This window comes from Sparassis crispa (assembly GCF_003851025.1).
Source record: "Sparassis crispa DNA, contig_000007F, whole genome shotgun sequence".
NCBI classification, from domain to species: Eukaryota; Fungi; Basidiomycota; class Agaricomycetes; order Polyporales; family Sparassidaceae; genus Sparassis; species Sparassis crispa.
In genome coordinates, this window is record NW_020939754.1 from 101,013 (window position 1) to 123,916 (window position 22,904).

Below are 22,904 nucleotides of genomic sequence, written 5' to 3' on the forward strand. Positions count from 1 at the left end.
TTGCAATTGTCCGCTTGGGGTTCACTTCGTACGTCCAAGCTCTTCGGAGGTGTCTCGGTGTCTTCCTCGTGCACCCGTATCCACCACGATCATATATCAACACCATCCGCACAGTGTACAATGCCCTCATCGTCGTTCCCACCCTTCGTCAAAAGGGTAAAGGTAGTGCTACCTGCGAAGCGCAGTCAGACGTCACATACGGCGTCGTGCATGATTGTCGCCCCCAGTCGATCGACGACGGGTCGTTCTAACTCGCTGGTACATTCGTGCGGGTACGTGTCGGTGTGGAATCTGCTTCTACTTCGGAGCGCGTTCCCCATCTCTGGGTCTGGACCTGGCCTGCGTCGCGCGAAATTGAAGAGAGTTTTGTGTCTGCGCGAGCTTTTGGAGCACGGGATCGCGAGGGCACCGCAGCCGACGGAGAATACTACATATACTCATATCCTAGTTATGAGGGATGTACGGCGCGGTTAGGCTGTCTCTAGTTCGGAACTGCTAGTTATATAATACGATGGCAGGGAGAAGGCAGCGTTCGACCATCCTAGATGTAGTTCAGTATCGGTATCGGTAGAACCCACCATGCTAGTAGGCACGTGTCCACTCAAACCGCCTCGCGCTCTTGATTGAGAGGGTGACGACTCTTCGTACTACGTAGTTCACCTCGTTTACACCCTATTCAGCAACACCGAGCAACGATGCGCACCGATCTCGACACGTCCCCTGGCAGAAAGCCGAAATCCAGACTCTAAGCGCTTACCCCCGACGACGATTCGTATATATTCATAACCCACAAGCGGGTGCAAAGGGGAGATCGCCGGTTACAACACCACTTCGTCGACCCATCCCCGTTCACTCGCTCATCCGAGTCTGAATCGGATGGAGCGGGAGAGAGTCAGACTGCACGACGGGACTATGGGCCAAGAGGGAGATCACGACCAGCTACTCGGACCGAGGGGAACACTTGATACTTGACACTTGGCAGAATGGGGCGCGCCTTCGCCAGAGGAGAGCGGAGTTGGACCCAAGAAAATATGCTCGAGCACCAGAAGAGTCGCGGTTGGGAGGGTACCAAGGCATCGAAGGTTGGAGGAACGCAGGTTCGTCCGTCACGTTCAGAGCCTGTGCACGCACAAACGCATGCATGCAGATAAGGCTTCCCCTCCTCAGCGAGGAATGCGCAGAGGACGGCAGAGATCACGCCTTGCCCTGACTTCTACTAAAACTTCAACGTACGTGATCAACGGCACACACAGACAGCGCCAACGCGACCCCCCATTCAGCTAACCAGGTACACGTCCGCTCACAAATCGTCGTACTCGTATTACTCTCCACACGTTCATCTTTCGAGCGTGACTTGAAACGCTTCGTTCCGAGCACCACTCGTAACCCCTCCACAGTAAGGCCTACTTCCTCTAGCATTGCTTGACATTTGACACCCCTGGCCGCGTAGTTTGTCAAGGTGTTCGGCCTTATCTGCTCCACAGGGACCCCCAATGCCATTCTCCATCGACGCCCTCATGACACCTCCCCGCTGCCGCACGGTCTCTCCATGAACTTAGACTGGACGCGGATCCGGGTTAGGCGAGATGGAAGGGAGGCATGCGCATGATGCAGGCAGGCAGTCGTGCAGTGCGCTGGACCAGATGGAGAACGGCGAGGGCACGGCTGGCGCGGACAACGGTGAGAAGGGCTTCGATGCCGAGAGGCGTTGCATCACATCCACAACGAACAGGGACACGGTAAACCTCGGGAGCGAGCAGGGGCTTTTAGCTTGGGATGGGACTTACCTTCATCATGATTGGCTCGTCCTCGGCGGTCGATAAAGCAAGGCGGACACGAACAGCAGCTCACCGCCGTCCGGCGCGGATGGTGGGTGCTGGTTGAGATCGAGCTCGTCGTATATTCCAGCGGTGCGGAGCCTACTTCCACGACAGCATCGTTGTCTTTTACATCTCCCGTGCACGACCGTCCCGCCGTATAGATCTGGTGAGCCGCGCAGGCATCGCAGCTACCATGCTAGTATTTCAAATGTGTGTGCTCCATTGCAAATAGATACCTGTTTGTGATAGTAATCGGATGGAAACAAGAGTATACAGTGTTCCGACCAAAGGCTCACATAGCCTTCACCTGAACTTCATGCCGTTTTCAGCACTTCTGGATGCATGATAATCTAAAAACCGTGAGTGAGCAGGTCCCAATCTGCGGAGATAGAAGAACAGGCAAACCTCATCATCTTCTACAGCCCTCAGGCCATTGAGCTGGGTTGCTCGTCGTTCCGGGACCATCAGCACCTGTGAGAGGCTATCTTAGGGTCTTCTCTCGAGTATGCTGACTTGAACTCACAGTTACAGTGCCACGTTGAATCAGTTCGATGTGATTCCTCCCGGCAGACTGGTCGTCTCTGTGGTCGCCGTGTTTTCGTTCTGCAGACCACCCGGCACTTCCCAAATCCTCGCTTCGGCTTTCGAGCCGAGTTTGAGAGCTGCCCAACTTCCTCGATTTTCATATCCTTGCTCATCCGAGTCATATGCCACGGATCGGTGCAGTGAGACATTTTACTTGTCCTTCTAGCTATGGCATACCTTTACAGACAGCCGTAGATGCTGGAAGTTAAGTTCATCTAGATTCATTAAGTCTGTAGTGGGAGTTGCGAGGGTGGTCTTGTGAAGTCAGTGCCGATGCCTAAATGTTTGTTGATTGTGTTTGCTTTAATTGAAATTGCTCGAATGAACTTTTGAGTTCGATCAGAGACCAGAGCGCATAAACCTCTCACACGCCGGAGCCCTGCCCGATCTTCTCAACTTTATCTCCGTCATCGTGATGATGGGCCTGCAGGTGATAATGCAGCAGATGGTTCCTGTCAATACAGCGACATAAGTAGCACCACAATCTCCTCATCCGAATGCCCAGTTTGCTCGCACCCTGCAAAACAAACATCTTGTAGCAGTCTTCATCAGCTGAAGTGTCCCTCCAGATTCCCCAATGTCATTGGGCATTGACCGTGAAGCAGAGCTGGTCCAACTGGCTGAGATGGCATTCGTGTCTTGACATAATTGTTTCGTAATGCCCGTGGGCTGATGGGATCACCGTTGTCAGCTTAACAGGGACCTACTGTAGTATAGCAGCTGCAGGTGAGTTTCTGTTCAAAAGTTGACCTGAAGCTAATGTGGATGCTTGGTAGCTTTGCTCATTTTCGAGCATGCAATAACCCTTACTAATGAAATCAACTACATATGGAGATGCAAAAAAACTGGAGCTACAGTCTTATTTATTTCCAACCGTTTCCTTGGACTAGTATTGGCCTTCAGCATGGTGATGGGAATACCTCCGTGGAGTACAAATCTGGTAATTTGCCACAGTTGTATCTGATGCTACTCACACATTGTGAATGATGCTCATGAGATCACCGCTTTCTTAGAGGTCTGGTTTTTTTTAAATAGAAAGTAGAAACCAGCTCATTATGTTCTAGTTATGATGCTGTAATGATAATAACTGAAGCTTGTGAAGAGTTGCTTTTCATTGAATGGGCTGATAGGTCACTATGCATCTCAATGGTAATTCAATGTTCATAGTCATCATCACTTTTCAGTGTTCTCAGCTCTTCGGGTGTATGCAGTAGGGGGTCAGGCATGGCTCCCTGCTACAGTTATATTCATATTGAACATGGTGTCCTTTGCAACTAATCTGGTACTGCCAATCATATTAGAGCAGACTTGGAGGTGGTGTGTACTAACTTATGACATTTCAGTATGACAATATCATGAGCTTGTATTATTTCATAGTTGTTCCTGGCTTTGGTCCCATCTGCATACAAAGTTTCAAGGCAGGGCAACTTAAGATGTAAGTGTTCTCTTATTCTATTGAGTCCTCTGCTAACAGGCAGGCAGATGTATGCATTCTTACTTATCTTATGCAATGAACCTCCTATGCACAATACTAAACATATCTCTTGGCAGTTAACATTATAACACGAGCTAGTGCCATCATGGCCGACATCATTGTTCTTGCAGTAACCTGGAGGCAGACTTATAGCATCAAGAGACATGCAGACTTAGTGCATATGGAGGCTCCTCTGGCAACTCTTCTGCTACGAGATGGTTAGTGCATATATTCTTTGCCAAATCTCAGTTTTAGACTCATCTCTTTGTTAATTTTTAAGGCACTTTGCACTTTATGTAAGTACAAAGTGTGACAGCTGTTCAAATTAACAATGCCTTATAGGATACGTCTCCTTCTGAACCTCATGCAACTGCTGGTAACTTACTATGATGTGCCATTCTGCTTTTATTATTTTTCACCAGTTTACCCCTGACACCTTCTCACATTAGGTCTGTGGGTATCTGGTCTACTTTAACAGCCCGTATGCTCACTCCTTCTCCAGGACTCACTTAACTGACACACTTTGCAGATTTATATGTGTCATTGTCTCTCATTTCTTCTTGGACCTACATGAGACACACCATATGCAAAATCATATTACTTCTAATCTCTCATTTGTGTGCACATCTGCATGGAGCTTGCAATTCATCTCAAGGATTATTGAGAACATGGGTGGATCACTAAGTTTTGGCTCTGTCTCAGAAGTTGATAACTTATATAGTTCAAACCTTCAGGAGGATGACCTTGATGCCTCAGATATTGATGAGGAGAGGGTGACAGGTGGAATTGAGCTTGTTGAGGTTCAGAAAGCATCTTTGGAGCCACTTGGAATGGAAATAATCACTGCTACCTGACAGATGGATAAGAAAGCTATCTGTGAATAGGTAGGTGCTGATCCTCTTGTAATTCTGACTTTAGTTTCTGTTACTCAAGTTACTGTTGTTATTAATAGTAGAGATTTCTATCACTGCTCATGATTCTCAACATATACAGTTTATTCTCCAGGGTGGTTAATACACCTGTGTTTGTATTTAGTTTATACTGAAATTATAGAATGAATAGAAATACAGATTGGTCAGTAACATTCAGAACTAAAGAGAACAGTATAGCACAAAGCTCTATGTGCACTTACACATGGATGAGACTGGCCCTCACACAGAGGACTAGAGAAGGGCTGGAGAAAGATAGCCTGAGAACAGAATACAGTGGCTCTGCATATATAAATGCATACATGCAGAGCAGGCTTCTTCTTCTCAGCAAGGAATGTGCAAAGAACATTAGACATTACATCTTCTGCCAAAACTCCAGCAAGATAAGAGATCAACAGCACACACAGACAGTGCCAATGCTTATCCCAATTGAGCTAATCAGATATTCACTCTGCTCACAAATTGTCATACTCCAGGTGTTCCATTTGAGATACCTCTATGATAAGGCATGCTTCCTCCAATGCTGCTTCACATTTAACACTCTCAGAATACTGTTTATCAAGATCCCAGGTGTCTTTGCTCCAAAGATTGAAGTTTACATCTGCAGCAGGCCCATTTTTTACATCAGAGCTGTTAGAAAAATTATGGAAGGTCCTGTGCCAGTAAAATAATGGGCATGAGCATTCACCTTCAGCTTGGAGCATGGAGACCTCCCCAAGACTGTGATTACATTGATGCCTCCATGCTCAATCTTGACCTGCACTCACTAACTGGTATCTGATACCCCATTGGACAGTTGACCATTGTTTATATCTGCCCTTGCTTTATTGACTGTGAATAAGCCAATAATATGATAATAAAAGTCAGTCCCACTATGTGCGAGTGATAGCAAAATAGTATAATAATATACTCAGATCAACTTTCATACACTCCCAAACCTCCTGGCCTCTGAAAAATGTGTTTTTTATTGATCACTTAGACCTCACCACTTTATGTCTTAGTCTCCAAGATGTGTCTGACTCTTTTGTAACATTCTGTGAACTTTTGTGACTTTGCTTGACTTCTTATAACTTTTTTCTAACATTCAACATTGCTTCGTCACTTATACATGACTCTTGCATCTCTCCCTTTGTCGGATACCACTTATCCATTTTAGCAACTTCGAACTGTGATATACCTTACTGTGACACTGCGACATAGTGAGACTGTGATATAGCAAGACTGCATACTGCGTTTAGAGACTGTGACAGTGACTGCGATAGTGACATAGTGACACTTCAAACTGTGATATACCTACATTAGTCTTACTCCAACTTTTGCATTAGATTGACTGTAACCTTGTTGAGATGGTGAATACTGCATTTCTCTGTAGTGTTCTCCCCTCACAGATAGTTCCTCTTCTCTTTAAAATTTAGTTTATCTTTGTCTATGAGTTTGGTGATTGCATTATGACCTTAGCTTCTCATCACCGACTTATGCAACTTCATTGTAAGTTGTCACTCAACTTTGTGTTCTCATTATGAGTCCTTATTTTTTTACAGATAGCATCACTCTAGGCTTTGATTGAGGTTCTGGGACCCACTTGCATTATTTACAGCATTGCATCACCCTTCTCTCTCTCACACAGATCCCTCTTGTTTTAGTTGGGTTTAGGTGTTTGTGTTAAGTGTGCACTCATCAGCGCATCAATGAACTAAAAAATGCAAACAGGTCAAAGAAGAGGTGCACCACATCTTCAAGTTTTATGAATGGCATGCCCACTAGTGAGAGGAGCAGGTGGCAAGGCAAGTCATGATAACTGTGAAGGAACAGAAGGGGCTTATTGCATATGCCTATCGCCAGGTTGCCATTCGACATAACATGGCTGCATTTGCCAAGTATGCATTCTATTTCATGCCAGTGTGGTTAAACAGTAAAGAGATCTTTGCTGATAGTGCTGAAGTAGATGAGGATGACTAGAGGTGGGCCCGTGATGGGTGATATATTCTAATGTTACAAATATGAAATTTGCAGTCTTTTTTTCTTTTTTTGTCTTCTTGTGTTCTCATCTCTGCTTATAAAATAGATGTTCACTTATTGTGTTTAGTGTATAGTAAGTAGGCTATCATGGGACACATCCTCTGGTGTGCTGTGAGATACTCTTCATTGGTCCATGCATTTGTTATGTAGTCCACTACCTTCATCACTTGCTAGTATTTATAATGCAGATAGCAGAAGATTAAAAATTGAATGATATTTATTGCAATTCTGAAAGTACTTATTAGCATGAATGACATCACAGAATATCAGCAGTGAGGTTGCCTTGTGCCGATCTGGATTTGATCATTTGGAGGAGATCTGAGATGGATGCATTAGAAAAACCTCAGCTTTCTTTAAGAGAACACTTAAATAACTTAAATAAACTTATGATTCTTATTTTAAGGACCTAAGGACAAAAAGGGCCTAAGGCATATTCTCTGAGTATCTGAAATTTGACTTATTGAGACTTATTTAAACACTTATAACCTTAAATAAGGGTTGCCAGACTCAAAAGTCTTAATAAGTCCCTAAGAAAAAGATGAGTTTTCCTGATGCGATAGGATCTGGCTCATAGCTTTGGGCACATAGGGCAGCTCAGGGGGGTATAAGGTGAATGGGTGAGACAGGATCCAATTAGAAAATATCCTGTTAGAAAGGCACACACAGTAAGGTGGTGGGATATATGGCATGAGGGTGGCAAATGCCTCAGAAAGGCAGCCTTACTGTAGTCTCAGGCATTCATGTATAAGTGATATATCACTCAGTAGCTGTAAGAGGAGCCATTAATACATAACCATTGTGCTACCAGTACAGTAGTTTATATATCGCTCTGCCAACTAGTGATGTCTCTTTACGGAATCAGGCAAACAACATCATCACCCAAACATGCCAATCAGCCTTTTCTTCCCTTTCATTCCCCTAGGTGTGCAGTGCACCCCCTTCTTTCTCTCTCTGCCACCTGCCATGTAAAAAAAGGTGAGAAGAGGGTACACTACAACACTAATCAGTGATGGAGCACAGATGGCCTAGTGACAGTTTAATATTTAATGTGAACATACATATTTGATGTGGTCAAAGTCGCACAGAGTATAGATTTGAGAAGAAGAAGTAGTGATTGTTGAGGACATAGTCTTCTTTTTTCCCATTTTTGTTCTCATTCTATATGTACATGTGGGACAGTGAGACTAGAAGGTCACAGATTACTAAGAGCCTAGCCTTTTTTTCTGCAGTGCATCTGCTAAGTGATGGTATGCTGTGTGTTGAGTATTGCATTGAGTGTTGAGTGTGTCCTATGTAGAATAAAATGTTTACACATAAGATCAATACAAATACACTATCGACTTCATCCTCTGCAAATGAATAATGGACAAGGGTGATCAATTGCTAAAGTGTCAGTATATTAAAATGCCATTCCTTCACACCTCATAATCAGCCCCTGCAGGCAACTCAAATCATTAGCACACCATTACTTCTTCACTGTTATCATTACCCCCGAATCATATTTCATCACCATTTTCCTCAACTAGAAATTTTTCATCATCTGGCATAAAGTCACCTTCTATGAATGCATTCTCAATGCTGTCTGTGTCATCTATCCACTCAACTGCATACATCTCACCACACGAAATGTTATCTGCTACAAATGTGCTCTTGCTGCTAGCCCTATTGTCAATTTGTGCATATATACCATTATTGTCAGCATCGTTTACTATGAGTATTCTGAACTTGTTGACAGTGTCACCATCTTGAATGCCCACTTCACTGTATTCTGCTACCAATAAATACTAGGTACATCTGTAGTCAGCAAAGTACTTATTGTAACTAACCTCCAAAAAATATACTCGAATAACATAAGTCTTAGTGGTGCATTCACCACACACAAGGTGAGCAAGGGTAAAGTTGTAGCCATGGAGAAACTTTCTGTAATCCTTCAGTTGGTGATACTGCACTGTGAAGACCATCTCACTGACTGAAATGAACCATGTTGCTGAGTTATTGTGTCTGCTGTTCAAACTTGAAAGAGTAATATCAGCGGCACCTGAGAGGGCAGTCTTTGCAGCTTCCCTGACTACTTTCACAATGGAAACAGTGATGATAGCACCTACTCAGGCTCCTGTGCCCAAACTCTGCCCAGAATAGACTTTCACATCCTCAAAGAGCTTGATGCCCATTATAAGATACAGCTTCGCATTGCCCTGACATTGGATCCAGTTCCAGGTCACCTCATCTGTGAGAAGCTTCAAGAGAACATTCTCCACATTCAGCAGAAAGACTGAGTGGGCAAGTGTGGTATTAATCATGGTCTGCACACTTGTCATACTTCGCAAGAAATATCTTGCTGAATGTGGCGTGAACTTCCACCTTTGTGATGGAGTCAACAAAGCTGCACACAGATGTCTGAGATTTCACCTGTATGAGGTTTGCCAGGATTAGAAGTGAAGGGTCCTCAGAGATGTATGACTCCCAGGGAGTCCACCGATTGGCAACAAGGTGGCCAATCTTGGCAGTCGCAGGTGTGATGCCTGATGGGAATAGGATGAAGATGGAAGCAGGCATACAGGCTGGTTCTCACCGAATTAATGGACAATAGTGAGCTTTTTGCATCTCCATGAAAGCAGCGACATACTAAGCAGGGATGATAATAGTATCACTCTGAGCTTTGCATGTACAGGAATATTCAAGCTCTGATATTTCTCTTGCTCAGGACGAACTTTGGGCGATACCAAACTTGCTGTTGTAGATACAATTTTGTGTAGTTCTCTCACTTCTTCATAGTTAGTTTCCTAATCAGGCACGGACACTTGCATAGTATACACGCTCGCTACACGTTTTGTTTCCCTCAGTCCTTTTGCTATTGACATCGGATTAAGAGTAAGCTATATTCCTTTACTATACATTAGTTACTCATGCTGATCTACCTGTAGGACTGACTCAGTCCGTGTCTAGTCTTCAACAGATTACGAGCCCCAAGAGGCAGCTAAAACGCGCACTCGACTCGCCAGCCAAACCTCCTGTGTGAGATCGCAATGAGCAGCGAACGACACAACCCCTGGAGCGGACGCTCATCGCCACGCGGTCACTCTCCAACTCCTCCACCTTTGCGCAGAGCCTACTGGGACGAACCCGGCATGCCTACTGGCAGTCACAGGCTGTGCACGAGACTGCAGTGCAGCGGAGAAAATCTGTATGCGCAGTCTTCACCACGCGGATCTGCAGCACCTTCGAGATGGTCCACGCTGAGCCCGAATGCAGATGGAAGGAGATACAGGCCTTTGGGATAAGGCAGAGCAAAGCACTGGACCCTGCACAAGGATACTGACCACTCTTCGCACATGAACCTTACAAAGCTCCCCCATAAGCTCACGCTGATGAACTACGTATCGTGGATGACGACGATGAAATCAATGCTCGACACTATTGAACTCTTCGAGTACACTACCGGAGAAGTTCCCGAGCCCGATCTGGATGTCGACGAGGGACGTGCGCGACACTGGAAGTGCGCGAACACCTGCATCTGACTCATACTCACGTCGAATATGACCAAGGAAGTCATGTCGTAGATCAGCCACCTCACGGTCGCAGCACAGGTCTGGCAAGAAGTGCGATGACTATTCGCAGGCGAAACTCTTACTGACTGAATGCTTCTTATCACCAGTCTCATCATGATGAAGTATGCCGATGGCAAAGATCTGACCCTTCATATTGCGAAGATGAAAGTGTACTGGCGAGATCTCATCCTCATGTCTCAAAATATCCCTGATGACCTCTATGCTTGTTTCATCCAAATCTCTATGCCACAATCCTGAAACTACATATTTTCTGGCCTTTCTCAGTACTACACATCTTCTGAGATTGAATGACATCTGAAGGAAGAATATGCCATACGACAGAACCAGCAATCGACAGTGCGAGCATACAATGCCAAGCAGCAGTCCAGCAAGCGATCGAAGAAGGAATACAAACCAGGTGACCCCTTCTGCAAGAATTGCAAACAGCCCAGTCACTACATCAAGGACTGCTGGTCAAAAGGGGGTGGAGCTGAGGGGAAGGGACCACGTAGTAAGAAGAAGGAGAAGAAGAATTCGGAGAAACAGGATGTGAAGGGAAAGGAGCGAGTGAACGAGGTGAAAGAAGACTCCGACCATCTCTCGTGCATGGCAGCACCCGGCTCATCCTTCCGATTCACCTGGATTCTCGACGGTGGATCTACCACTCACATCTGCAGAATGAAATTGGCCTTCGTTACATTCACGCCTTCGAGCGAGACAATCAGCGGCATTCGAAAGACAGGACCTCAACTTGAGGTGCACAGGAGAGGTGATATCCTCATCCTGTGCCACATTCATAGTGGAGACCAGCACGTCATCACGCTATGAAATGTATGCTACTGCCCAGATGCACACGACAATATTATCTCAGAGAGCCGTATGGATCAGAAGTCACTATCGATCCACAAGCAGAATGGCCTGGTAGCTATCCAGAACTCGAATGGGAAGGTTATCATGAAAGGTGCACGATGATGTGACTTATATGAACTTAACTGCGTGATCGCCCCTCCATCCTCCCATCCCTCTGAGAGCTCATTCACCGCCCAACTCTCTCCATCTGATAGCGAGCTTTGGCACTGCCGACTTGCTCATATCGGACAGGACAGTCTCCAATACATGGTAAAGCACGCCCTTGTCACAGGACTTGATCTGAAATCCGTAGAGACACTTGGCCCATGCAACGGCTGCATGAAGGGGAAGCATCACCAAGCACCCTTTCCAAAGCAAGCCACCAATCGTGCTACAAGCACTCTTCATCGCCTCCACATGGATCTTCAAGGACCACTTGACCTATCCGTCACCGGCTATCGCTACGCACTTGCTGTTGTTGACGACTATAGCTGCAAGGAATGGAAGGCTTTCCTGAAGGCCAAAAGTGATGCGACTTTGGAGATCAAGGATTTGATCACACGCCTTGAGACGTTCTCTGACAAGAAAGTCAAGATCATTCGATCCGATGGTGGTGGCGAATTTATAGGCAATGACCTCCAGACATATTTCAAATTGAAGGGGATCAAACATGAGACTTCCGCTCCACACACTCCACTACAGAACGGCATAGCCAAGCGCTACAACCAGATGACACATGAGCACGCCCTCTGCATGTTGCAAGAAGCAAACATGAGCTCAGGTTTTTGGCCTGAAGCTCATGCATATGCATCGCTCATCCACAATCGGAGTCCTACAAGAGCCCTGGTTGAATCCACGCCCAACGAGAAATTCTATGGCAAGAAACCAGATGTCTCAACCCTTCGCATTTTCAGAGCATGCTGCCATGTTCGCGTTCCCCCCGAATCCCAAAAAAAGCTCAATGCACACTCGCTTGATGGCATTTCCTGCAGTTTTGCACCTAATCAGAAGGCGTATAAGATCTGGATCCCTGAGGCACAAGTTTATGGTATCTCGAGATGTTATCGTCTACGAGAATGTCCCAACAATGCCCGAGGACGATGACCAAAACCCTGCTTTGAGCGAGAGGGTGACCGCAAGTAAGTCCACTCAAAGCAATAGTCCTGACAAGGCTGTTGGCAGAGAACCTTCCACGACATCACCACCACATCCTCCAACTCCTCAGGCTTCAGCATCACCAGCTCCAGCGCCAATCCCTACACTGCCCGAAAATCAGCCATCCACTGCATCAGCACTCACTCCCGCCAGTACTCCCGCACCAGTGCCAATGCCCGTGCCAGCTCCTGCACCTCTCCAACATTCAGAATGTGTCACACGCTCATCTTGGATCAAGCAAGCTGCCAAGAAACAGCAGGCACAAGAACAGGTGATGAAGACACACAACAAGGTGATCAAGGAAGCATGCACACTGTGGAGACAAATGAAGGTACAGGTGAGGACAGCTCCAGAACCTATACCAGAGGACGCCACGGTCTCAACGATACCTGAAGGTGACGTCGCGCAAGTCGCCTATATGGCAGCATTTGGCACGGACATGCCAATGAATTTCCGTGAGGCGACGAAGTGCTTGGAGGCCGATAACTGGTGGACAGCAATGCACGAAGAGATCAACATGCTGCAGAGGCGTGGTACATGGGTACTCGAGGACTTGCCACCTGGCCGGAAAGCCATCGGCAACCGCTGGACACACGTTATCAAGTGTGGCCCACAAGGCGAGATCCTACGATACAAAGCCCGACTTGTTGCACAGGGATTTTCACAGATTCCCGGCATAGACTTCAATGACACATTTTCCCCCACTGTTCAACTCAAATCTCTTCGGGCAATCTTACATCTCACTGCCACACATGGATGGCATCGTGGACAGGACGATGTGACTGGCACGTTCTTGCACAGCAAGGTTGATGTTATCATTTATATGCAGCAGCCTGTCGGATTTGATGATGGTACTGGATGTGTTTGTCACTTACTGCTCAGATTGTATGGTCTTAGACAGTCATCCCACCTCTGGAACGAGTACATGGATGGCCAACTGTCAACAATCTCATTCCATCGATTGATCTGCAATAGTGCCATCTATGTTCATCGTACAGAAACCGGTGCGAATTCCATCCTGGCGATCCATGTTGACAATACCCTCAGCTTCTCAGACTCAGCAGAGGAGCTCGCTTCTGTCCGAAAACAGCTTCACAGTATCTTTGAGATGAAGGAGGAGGATCCCAACTGGTTGATGGGTTTCGAACTCATTGACAATCCCCAGGAACGTACTGTCTCCATCTCGCACCACCAGTACATCTCCACCATTCTCAGATGCTTTAAAATGGAGGATTGCGTTCCTGACCAACCCCCATGGAGTCCAGTCTGCACCTCTCAGTTCACGATGCGCTGTCGACACCGGAGGAGATCGCGGAGATGAAGAAATGGCTGTATCGCGAACTTGTTGGTGCCCTGACCTGGATCTCAGTCATCTCGCAGCCTGATGTAGTGTTTGTTAGCACGCACCTTGCGCAGTTCAACGCCAATCCCGGCAAGAGGCATTGGGAAGCCGCGAAATGAGTGCTTCGATATCTCCGGGCACTCGCGACCTTCGCCTTGAATTGGGAACTGCAGATGAGGAAGGCGACATGAACGAATTGGTCGGCTATACGGATGCAGACTGGGCATGCGACGTTGACACTCGACGCTCTGTCTCGGCATACATTTTCCAGCTCGGCAACTCATCAATAGCCTGGAGCAGCAAATGCCAGACGACCGTTGCCTCATCGTCGACTGAGAGCAAATATATGGCCTTGTCTTATGGCGTGAAACAGGCACTGTGGTACTGGCGTTTCCTCACGAAAATTGGACTCACTCTCGGAGGAACCTCTACCACACTCCTAACAGACAATATGGCTGCCAAGGACATTGTGAAGGATACTCGTCACCATGGACATACCAAACACATTGACGTACAGCACCACTTCATCCGCGAGTGCATACAAGACAGAAACTTCAATGTTGTTCACTGTCCCACTGCAGCAAACATTGCTGATGGACTCACCAAGCCCCTGGACAAGGAGCCATTTTCCAAAATGGTTTCTGATTTAGGACTCTCACTCCATTGAGGGGGTGTGTTGTAGATACAATTTCATGTAGTCCTCTCACTCCTTCATAGTTAGTTTCCTAATCGGGCACGGACGCTCGCATAGTATACACGCTCGCTACACGTTTTGTTTCCCTCAGTCCTTTTGCTATTAACATCGGATTGAGGGTAAGCTATATTCCTTTACTATACATTAGTTATTCATGCTGATCTACCTGTAGGACTGACTCAGTCCGTGTCTAGGTAGATAATTCAGTCCTTTTGCTATTGACATCGGATTGAGGGACTGACTCAGTCCATGTCTAGTCTTTAACACTTGCGTGATGCATGGAAGTGCCAGCCTGGCGGCATGAAACCCGGGGAAAGTGTGCCTCCGAGACCACAATCTTGCCGCGCATATCAGGGCGACTTTCGGAATGTATGTAGACTCTAAGTTTAAAATGCGGAACCGCTGAGTCACACTTCGCGTGATGGAACGCGTGCCGTGACAGGCACGTGTTTGTGTACGGCCTCGTTCATTAATTGTTCGACTTCAAGTTCCGGCTCCAGTACACTTGCTCTTATTGCTCATGGCTCCAATCGCTTTGCCTCAGAATTCACCTATACCTGTTCCTCAGGCACCTTCTGACCCCCCAACTGTCAATGATTTTCATCGTGCGTGGGAGTATCGCCGCAGCATTGAAAGTGGCATGTGTACGTACCAGTCTTTCTTAACCTAGCAACATACTAAGTGGTTCTCGTCGCTGTGTATACCTAGTTGCACTTGCGCCTAATGTAACGGCGACCCATCTCACAGATGCTCATGCCTATGAGACCAAGATTTTGATGGGAAGGTCTAACGACGGTTAGTCGTTCCAACGAATATTTGCCCGTTGACGTCTGCTGATAGGGCTCCACTGTTTCAAAGTTGCGCCTCCGTGGCTAGCTGCCGCTCTCCAGCCTATCCGGAATGAACTTCGCGCTCTCCGAGACGACATTGGCGAGCTCAGAGATAGTCTTGGCGAGCTTCAAGATGATCTTCATGATTTCAGAAATGAAACAAGAGATAGCTTAGCCAAAATACGCAGTACGAGCACAAAAGTATGTCTCTATGTTACGTTCACGTTCTCCGCCGCTTACACTCTTGCAGACCCATAATAAGCTTAGCGCAGAAGGAACATTCTACCCTTACGAAGAAGTCCCTTTTGTTGACAACTCGCTCCCTACCGAGGCTCCGGTCAGTCATGACGTTCAGTCCTGTGCAATGCTCTTAATCAAGATGTTTTCGTAGCATGATTTGCCCCTTCTGCACAGCGAGGCTGCTGTTGATGGTTTGACTGGCCCACAGGCGACATCTTACTTCCAAGGTTACTATCCGGCTCAGGTCGTGCCTCATACTGTCGCTGCGCGCCTTCTAGCAATCAAGAGGGCAATAGGATGCACGAGAGGAACGACACATAACGCGTAGAGTGCTTAACGTAGAATGATTTCCTATGCCACTTCTGAGAGCCTCGCTGTCATTTTGCTCTCTTGCTTTTTATTTTCGTTGTAACAGGAATATCGTGTTCGGTACTTCAATTAAGTGGTGAAGTAGGAGTAAGATTTGTCCATTCTCCGACTTTAGTGGGTGTTCTCATCATTATGATTTCAGTGTCTACAGATGTAAACTGGCCTAGATATCCCATGATTGTAACGATTCTGCGCCTCTGTTCTTCCCCGCACTTTCGACGGCCGCTGATTGATACCTGAACCACGCATGTACTGACCCTCTCCCACTCCCTGGGTATAGACCTGGCCTAGTAGTGCTTCAGCACGTTTCGTCCCGGGTTCGTCTCTCACTATAGAAGGTCGTTGCGCTACGTTTCCCGCCGTCGTCTCTCTGTAGGAGAAGACTACAACAATCCTCCCTCTGTGCTATACCTTGAAGTTTCTCGCCTCTCTCTCTGCTTGCTCATTAACTCGGATCATGCCCCCGAAAGTGGGCTCACTTCATTTCAATCTCTCGTTACTCTGTATCCGCCTGCTGTGTGATAACTGCATGGACTATCCTGTCTCCGGCGTGGCTCATCATTTTCTCAAGCGTTCCCGTCGACCTGGCTTTTCGCCTGACAATAATTTCTTGAGCTCTTCTTACAATGACCAGAAGCTTTTTTTTGGACCCTCGGTCTTGTCTCTGTCACATGTAGGGCACCTGTCTCAAAATGGACCCGCCTACCTTGTCGGAACAGTGAGGACATGCGATTGGATGTGCCGACACGATGGCCGCAGTATTATTTCGAGTGCACTCTGGTGAGTGTGCCTGCTCTGCGCCATGCGTCGAATCATCGAAGTCATTTTACTAAGGTCATACCTCAAGTGCCATAACGACGCGCTTCGTTAGGTGCCTCTCCCATGATACCGGTCATATCCAGCATTCGCTGCATCTCCTCTTCTTATATCTGATCTATTGGTCGGACGTTGAGAGGGACGCAAAGCTTTCGTGCTCGCATGAGCTCGGGTTTGTTCGCAAGTGGTCAAACTTGTCTCCCAAAGGCACCGTTGTGGATACTCGAACGTTCATGTCTCGGGATCTCTGTGACTGAAGCCTAACCACTGCAGCTGGTGACCATGCTATTCACGCCAATACTTCGATCTGTTTCATGGTAGCATTGGACAGCGGGTTCTCATCGTGACGGGGCATACTGGGGCATACTGTAGTCCACGAACCTGGATCAAGGGTTCCGTTACTCCCTGTTGCCATTATGCATTGATGCAGAGCAGGAGCGATATGGAGGGAAAGCGACGCCAACCTGTCTGGCCATGGAAATCGGCAAGCTTTGTACGTCTTCCATTTATTAAAACCTTGTCATTTCAACTTATCATATTATAAAAGACCCACGCGTCAGTCATCATTTTCGCTTGTACAGCGTCTCGTTCACATCGTATCTAGCTCTCGTATTATACTATATACGGCGGGCACGGGAGTCGACCTCCTTTCCATTTACTGGGATCTTGTTCCATGAACCGTGTCGCGGGTTGTGTCGGTTTCTGCGGGATCTCCTACAATCCTTTGTCGGTCTGGTATTTCTTCGGCGAACGTTCTTGAACGAGACGCGGTGCTTTAGGCCCAGCGCGGCAGTGTGGATTTTGGATTCGTAGGTGGGTTAGCTAGATATGCTTACTTTCTTGCACGCTGACAGACAGGCTCTACAACGACCACAGGGCCACAAGTGCAGGGGTATGGCTCGCCTCGAGCTACAGGCGAGCGCGAATCGATGTCCACTTTCCTACTATATCGTCGACGGCCTCCCACTCTGCACGCACGTTGAACATTGAACGACAACTCTGACCTTGAGGCAAAATGCTTCAAAGGCACTCCCCTCACGAATGGCTCGCATGCTCGAACTTAACATCACCTGGACTGAGCCATCGAATAATTCGTACATACTCGACTGGATCATGTACACTCGACTGGACCCCTTGTCACCGTCGTTCCCTTCGTCGTCCTAGCCCTCATCCGCCTCCAGCAGTGCATCGCCGAGTTCAACACCTGAGGGGTATGTGGGATTGCAGGCATCGCGGTAACCCCTGTGTGCTATCGTTTCGCTATTCGGGCAGCGTGGCGAGCGCGATGACAGCTATCACTCTCCCGGAACAGTATACCCCTACACTGCCGAGGACGACAAACACGACGCGTGTTTTCTTGTGCTGTTATACACAAACATAAACACATAGATAACTCTTCTGTGTTCTCCACAAAAATCGGCGTGCCTTGTATCTCCACTCCCCTCGGCTCAGGCGCGCAAATGGTGCAGGGCGGATAATCTTGTCCGACAAACTCTCTATCCGTCATGTAGCAGCAACCATTCGTCCCCGCTCCGCTAATCACGGAGGTGATGCTATCCTCACTTTCTGTCGGATCATTCACCTTCGACTTACCCAGTTTAATCCGCCATTGTGCTGTCCTCTTCCCCATTTCCCTCCAGCAATGACAACCTCCAAAGCGTATCCATGTCAATTGCTTGGGCTATCGCTTGGGACGCTACCAGCTTCAATCTGTACCACGTTACTGATCCTGAACGCGACGGCGGACCAGGCAGACAAGTACTCTGCCGCGCGGTGGGGCGCCGGACGTCGACGCGTCGCCGTCATTGAAATCTGAGCTAAGCTGTGGCGTACTACCTGTAGGGAAATGGCCATGCGATCGCATTCCCGTTGTGGCGTGGCTCGTTCTTCTGCTGACTTCCCCCACAAGCGGAGCTGGAACCATGGGTGGAAGTGATACGGCTGTGCACTTCGGTCATCATGCCGCAACTCTAAGACATTCAGGCTCTGGGAGATATCGCACGTCTCCAACGAAGCTCAAATCTTTTTACGTGCACCATATATGCAACATACCAAAATGTACCGGCACGCTCGTACGCATAATCTATTTTCGCACATCTTTCGCAATTGGGAAACGGAATTACCATGCGCACGAACTGGCAGTTCCCATCGAATCGACGTCCATCTGTCACTGCCGGTTTCACCTATGCCAACCATATGAGCGCCAGCCCCGCAGCCATCCATCCAACTGTGTCGTGACCACGTCGTCTTTCATTCTTGCGATATTTATCTTTCTCCAGGCGATTTGTCGATTATCGCAACGTGAAGTCTGACGGCAAAAGTCCACCATAGTTGCTCTTCAGCAGGACCCGGGAAATATTGATAATGAGCATACAGCATATCTATGTTTAAACTGGCATCGAAGATGTCCCTTCAAGCCTGGAACCTTTACTTCCATTAGCGTAGGGCTATGCACAAAAGCGGGTGCATCGCTACAATCGGTATGTTGACTCCCTTTCCAAAGCTTCTCAGACTGATCTTCCCCACATTCGACTTTACCATCTGCCGCCGCAAATGAAAGACCTTACGCAGTCCCAATGAGCGTGTACAGCCGCTGGTCGAATGATGATTGCGATGACAAGCAGCGACAGCCGGTAGCTGCGCAAATATTACTCCGGTTTTACGGGCATATCTCAACCGCGTGCTCATGACATTATCTCTTACTATTTTGTGAGATCCCCTTCGTCTCTTACCCCCATTTGATTTGCGCAGCCCCGACCACGATGTCGACCTCGTACAATGTTACGGTGGACTCTGCGAACACTGCTCGGATAATCTACACTCCAGAGAGCTCCTGGATTCTAAACTACTACTACAATACTTCTGCACAGGGGATCTACGACGGGACGTTAACATCGACATCGAACGCGGCGAACGTGCAATTCGACTTCGTCGGTGAGTCTGCCGGCGTCCACCACCGTGCTCGCTGATTTGCGATATACTTACCCGGCAGGTACACGAGTGCTAGTTTTTGGTTCGGTCGGGAACGAGTCCAACCCCAGCACATCGCCGTTCTCTAGCTACACGGTCGATGGCACTCCGCTCGATGAATTTCAGGGCGTCTTGCCCCCGAACCAGACGCAGCAGAACGACGTCCAGTTCTTCGACAGCGGCATGCTCTTAAATGGCTCGCATACGCTAACGATCAATGTCACCTGGGAAGTGACATCGAGCAACACGTACATGCTGGACTACATTGTATACAGCATGCTGGATCCTAACGCACCTGCAGTTGTATCTTCCACCTCTGCTTCGGGTGCGACGAGCGCCGGTTCGACCTCGGTTTCTCCGAGCCCGACGTCAACAGAATTATTCAAAAACTCGTCGATGTCAGTCGGTGCCAAGGCCGGGAGCGTCATCGGCGGCCTTGCAGTGCTAGCAGTGCTGGTCATCGCGTTATGCTTCTGCTACAGACGGAAACGTGCCACGCGCGATGATGCGGACACCCTGCCGAGCCCCATGCACTTTGACGACCCATTCGGCCCCTGGAACAGCACCGACAGTGAGCATATCTCCTCACCCTCTGCCTGAAAATTGACTTATGACCTCTTCGCAGATGTCCCTGACGGTGCAAAATACCGCAACGGGATCCCATACGGACCTGGAGCAGAGATGGCTCAGGACGCGTCCTTCCTTATCGCCGACCGCACCTCCCGCACCTCCCTCGTGGCGTGGCCGCCCTCTGCCGAGCTCTCGCTGCTTACCACGACGTCCCGCAGGTCCATGCCCCGTCCCGACAGCCCGCTTACGCCATATGCGGCGCCCACCCCTTCCTCCCCGTCCACGTCCTCACTCGTGCGCCCACTTCCCACGCCCACATCCATCCGTTTCCCTGCCGTCGCGAGCTCTACTTTGCTCGCGCCATCGGCGCTGACCTCCGGGACAGTGATGACGACATTGACAGCAGACGATCCGTTCGCTAGCGACGCGTCTCTTCTCCCCTCGCCCGCCCGCATCCCGCCACCCTCCCCAGAACTGCATCGCGACTCAGGTATACGCTTCGAGCCCGGCGTCGCGTGGCCGGCCAAGGCAATCGAGGAGGTCGAGGCGGTCGAGGCGCCACCGGTGTATACCAGAGCTTGAGCGAGTCTGTTCTGTGCTGGTTGTGTTCATTCTCCTGGAACCACTGCGCGTGCACTCCTCGGTTTGGGCTTGCCCGGGGCCCTTCGGAGAGTCGCGGTGTTCGAGCGTTCAAGCGGAAGATTTGCAACGGTACCCAATCACAGTTCAGACGGACAGTTGTACCCTTGTCGCGAGGCCGAGTCCATGTGCATGTTCCTTCTTGACGGTTCTTTCTTGCCAGATGCTAGATAATGCTGGGGATGTCCCCTGTCATGATATTGCCTGCGGATCCCCCGAGAAGTGTACGCTGCCCTCTCTCGAGCATCTGAGTGACGGATCCCATTGCCGGGCTATGTACGCATGCCGGAAAAGTATACCCTATTTAACCTATACCGGACAGGCCGCTGTTCTTTCTTCCAACATTAGTGTAAGGTTGTTCCTGCCGAGAGATGAAGAGAGGCAAGCCGTTTTAAGACATCATCCTCTCCTCTCCTCCCGAGCTCGAGTAATACTTTGACCGCTGCAATAGGCTTGAATTTGAGCAGAAGTCGGATTATGCCTTACTGCAGAACATCTTCCGAGAGAGGATGCGTAACGAGGGCTAGAGGAGTATGACTGGAACTTTGATTGGCTCGGTGGGTCATCATTAGAAAAGGGCACACTAATTCCGGCAGAGTACAAGGCGGTGAGAAGCTCGTTGCACAATTGTCATATCTGATTCTCTGATTCTCTTATGTGGATGACATCTTCATACGAGTTCGAAATACATGCCGGTCAGGTAGTCGACTCCGAAGGGTCACTGATACTCGTTGTTAGCTAGTAGTATATACTTACTAATGTCGAGAACTTGAAGCTTGGGCAAATTAAAGTTTCGGATGGAACATGAGCAAAAATTATGGGATAAACCACTGTGTCGTTGCCATATTTTCCGGAACCGATCCTAGGTGACGCGGTCACCTGATGTTAGTGCTACGTCACTGGAAAGGCCGACGGAAGTCTTGCCGCTTCCCAACCACTTGTCCCCCAAAATCAAGAGACTCAGAGTTGTTCGACTCTATGTATAGCCAGCCGAGCAAGGTTCCATGCAAATTCCACAACCACCAAGGTTGTAGAAGTGGTACCCGGTGCCCCTATAAACATACGCTTGACGAAAGGAGAGACAACATGTGAGCTTCCCACTTTATCATTCTTTTGCTGCTTAATATCCTTATCCTCAGCGGGCGTAATGTATGCAAAATGTGGCTTCTGGACGCATGCTCGCATCCCAACTCCTGCTATTACGCGCACGACAGAACTTTCCTTCCCAGACAGGGGTGGTGGGCAGACCGGCAGCATCTCGAAGAGATGCGCCAGTACGCTCAAGAGCTCCAATATCGCGGTATGCGTCAGAAGGATATCGAGAGGGCCGTAGATGCGCGTTGGCCTGGCTGGGCCGTCATCCAGGACGAGTACATTGACGATTACGATGTGGATGACGTACTCGACGATGCGTTTGACGATGCGCTCATGGAGGAGCGGGCAGAAAATTTCGGCTTTACACAGGGAGAAATGGAGGACCTTCTGTGCCAGGGTGTGAAGCCGTGGGACGATGATGCATGGGTGAGTTCAGCTATCGATGTTTGAAACCGGAATATAGTTGAACTAAGCGCATCAAATGGCAAATTAGGATGTTCTGGGTGCATTGCGGGATATGTGAGGATACTACGCTATCAGAAACATCATTCGCTGTCATCTGTTATTCTCTTTGTGCCCTATTGATTTTCTTGTGAGTTATCCTTCTAGTATCCTACAAGAATGCATGCCCTCGAAATCCAGATAACTCATATGCACTGTAGAATATGACATTGAGTCTTCCCCGTCAACCAACACCCATATCATCCAGTGCAGTCTTTATGTGACTCTTCTCGGAAACCACACTGTAATTGATGCCTTCTACGGGTGTGCTAGATTCCTCACGAGATATCTGAACCACCCTCAGCCGAAGGAATTCCTACTTTTCCCTCGTCAAGAATGGCTTACCCACTCGCATTTTCAGTCCAATATCTCTCGGACTGTCTTCAAATCGATCAAACTCATTCAGACTTCGAGACTACAATTCCATTCTACGAGTCCCTTTTGTGTCAGCACCTGAAT

General features: G+C 48.3%; 5 protein-coding genes across 5 annotated transcripts; all 5 read left to right on the forward strand.

Annotated features, from left to right (window-relative positions):
• Positions 1-1,586: 1,586 nt before the first annotated feature.
• On the forward strand, positions 1,587-1,823 carry SCP_0800310 (hypothetical protein; the record flags this gene model as incomplete). The annotated part of the gene is made up of 1 exon (XM_027760626.1): positions 1,587-1,823. The coding sequence occupies one exon, from the start codon at positions 1,587-1,589 to the stop codon at positions 1,821-1,823; it is 237 nt and encodes a 78-aa protein (XP_027616427.1).
• A 10,488-nt stretch (positions 1,824-12,311) lies between these two features.
• SCP_0800320 (hypothetical protein) lies at positions 12,312-13,840 on the forward strand (the record flags this gene model as incomplete). The annotated part of the gene is made up of 2 exons (XM_027760627.1): positions 12,312-13,573; positions 13,645-13,840. 2 exons carry the CDS (start codon positions 12,312-12,314, stop codon positions 13,838-13,840), a joined length of 1,458 nt encoding a protein of 485 aa, XP_027616428.1.
• Positions 13,841-14,935: 1,095 nt separating this feature from the next.
• On the forward strand, positions 14,936-15,813 carry SCP_0800330 (hypothetical protein; the record flags this gene model as incomplete). The annotated part of the gene is made up of 5 exons (XM_027760628.1): positions 14,936-15,059; positions 15,124-15,210; positions 15,274-15,446; positions 15,496-15,582; positions 15,637-15,813. The coding sequence occupies 5 exons, from the start codon at positions 14,936-14,938 to the stop codon at positions 15,811-15,813; spliced, it is 648 nt and encodes a 215-aa protein (XP_027616429.1).
• Positions 15,814-19,432: 3,619 nt separating this feature from the next.
• Positions 19,433-20,792, forward strand: SCP_0800340 (hypothetical protein; the record flags this gene model as incomplete). The annotated part of the gene is made up of 3 exons (XM_027760629.1): positions 19,433-19,604; positions 19,663-20,211; positions 20,266-20,792. 3 exons carry the CDS (start codon positions 19,433-19,435, stop codon positions 20,790-20,792), a joined length of 1,248 nt encoding a protein of 415 aa, XP_027616430.1.
• Positions 20,793-21,827: 1,035 nt separating this feature from the next.
• Positions 21,828-22,467, forward strand: SCP_0800350 (hypothetical protein; the record flags this gene model as incomplete). The annotated part of the gene is made up of 3 exons (XM_027760630.1): positions 21,828-21,937; positions 21,989-22,370; positions 22,438-22,467. 3 exons carry the CDS (start codon positions 21,828-21,830, stop codon positions 22,465-22,467), a joined length of 522 nt encoding a protein of 173 aa, XP_027616431.1.
• Positions 22,468-22,904: the final 437 nt, after the last annotated feature.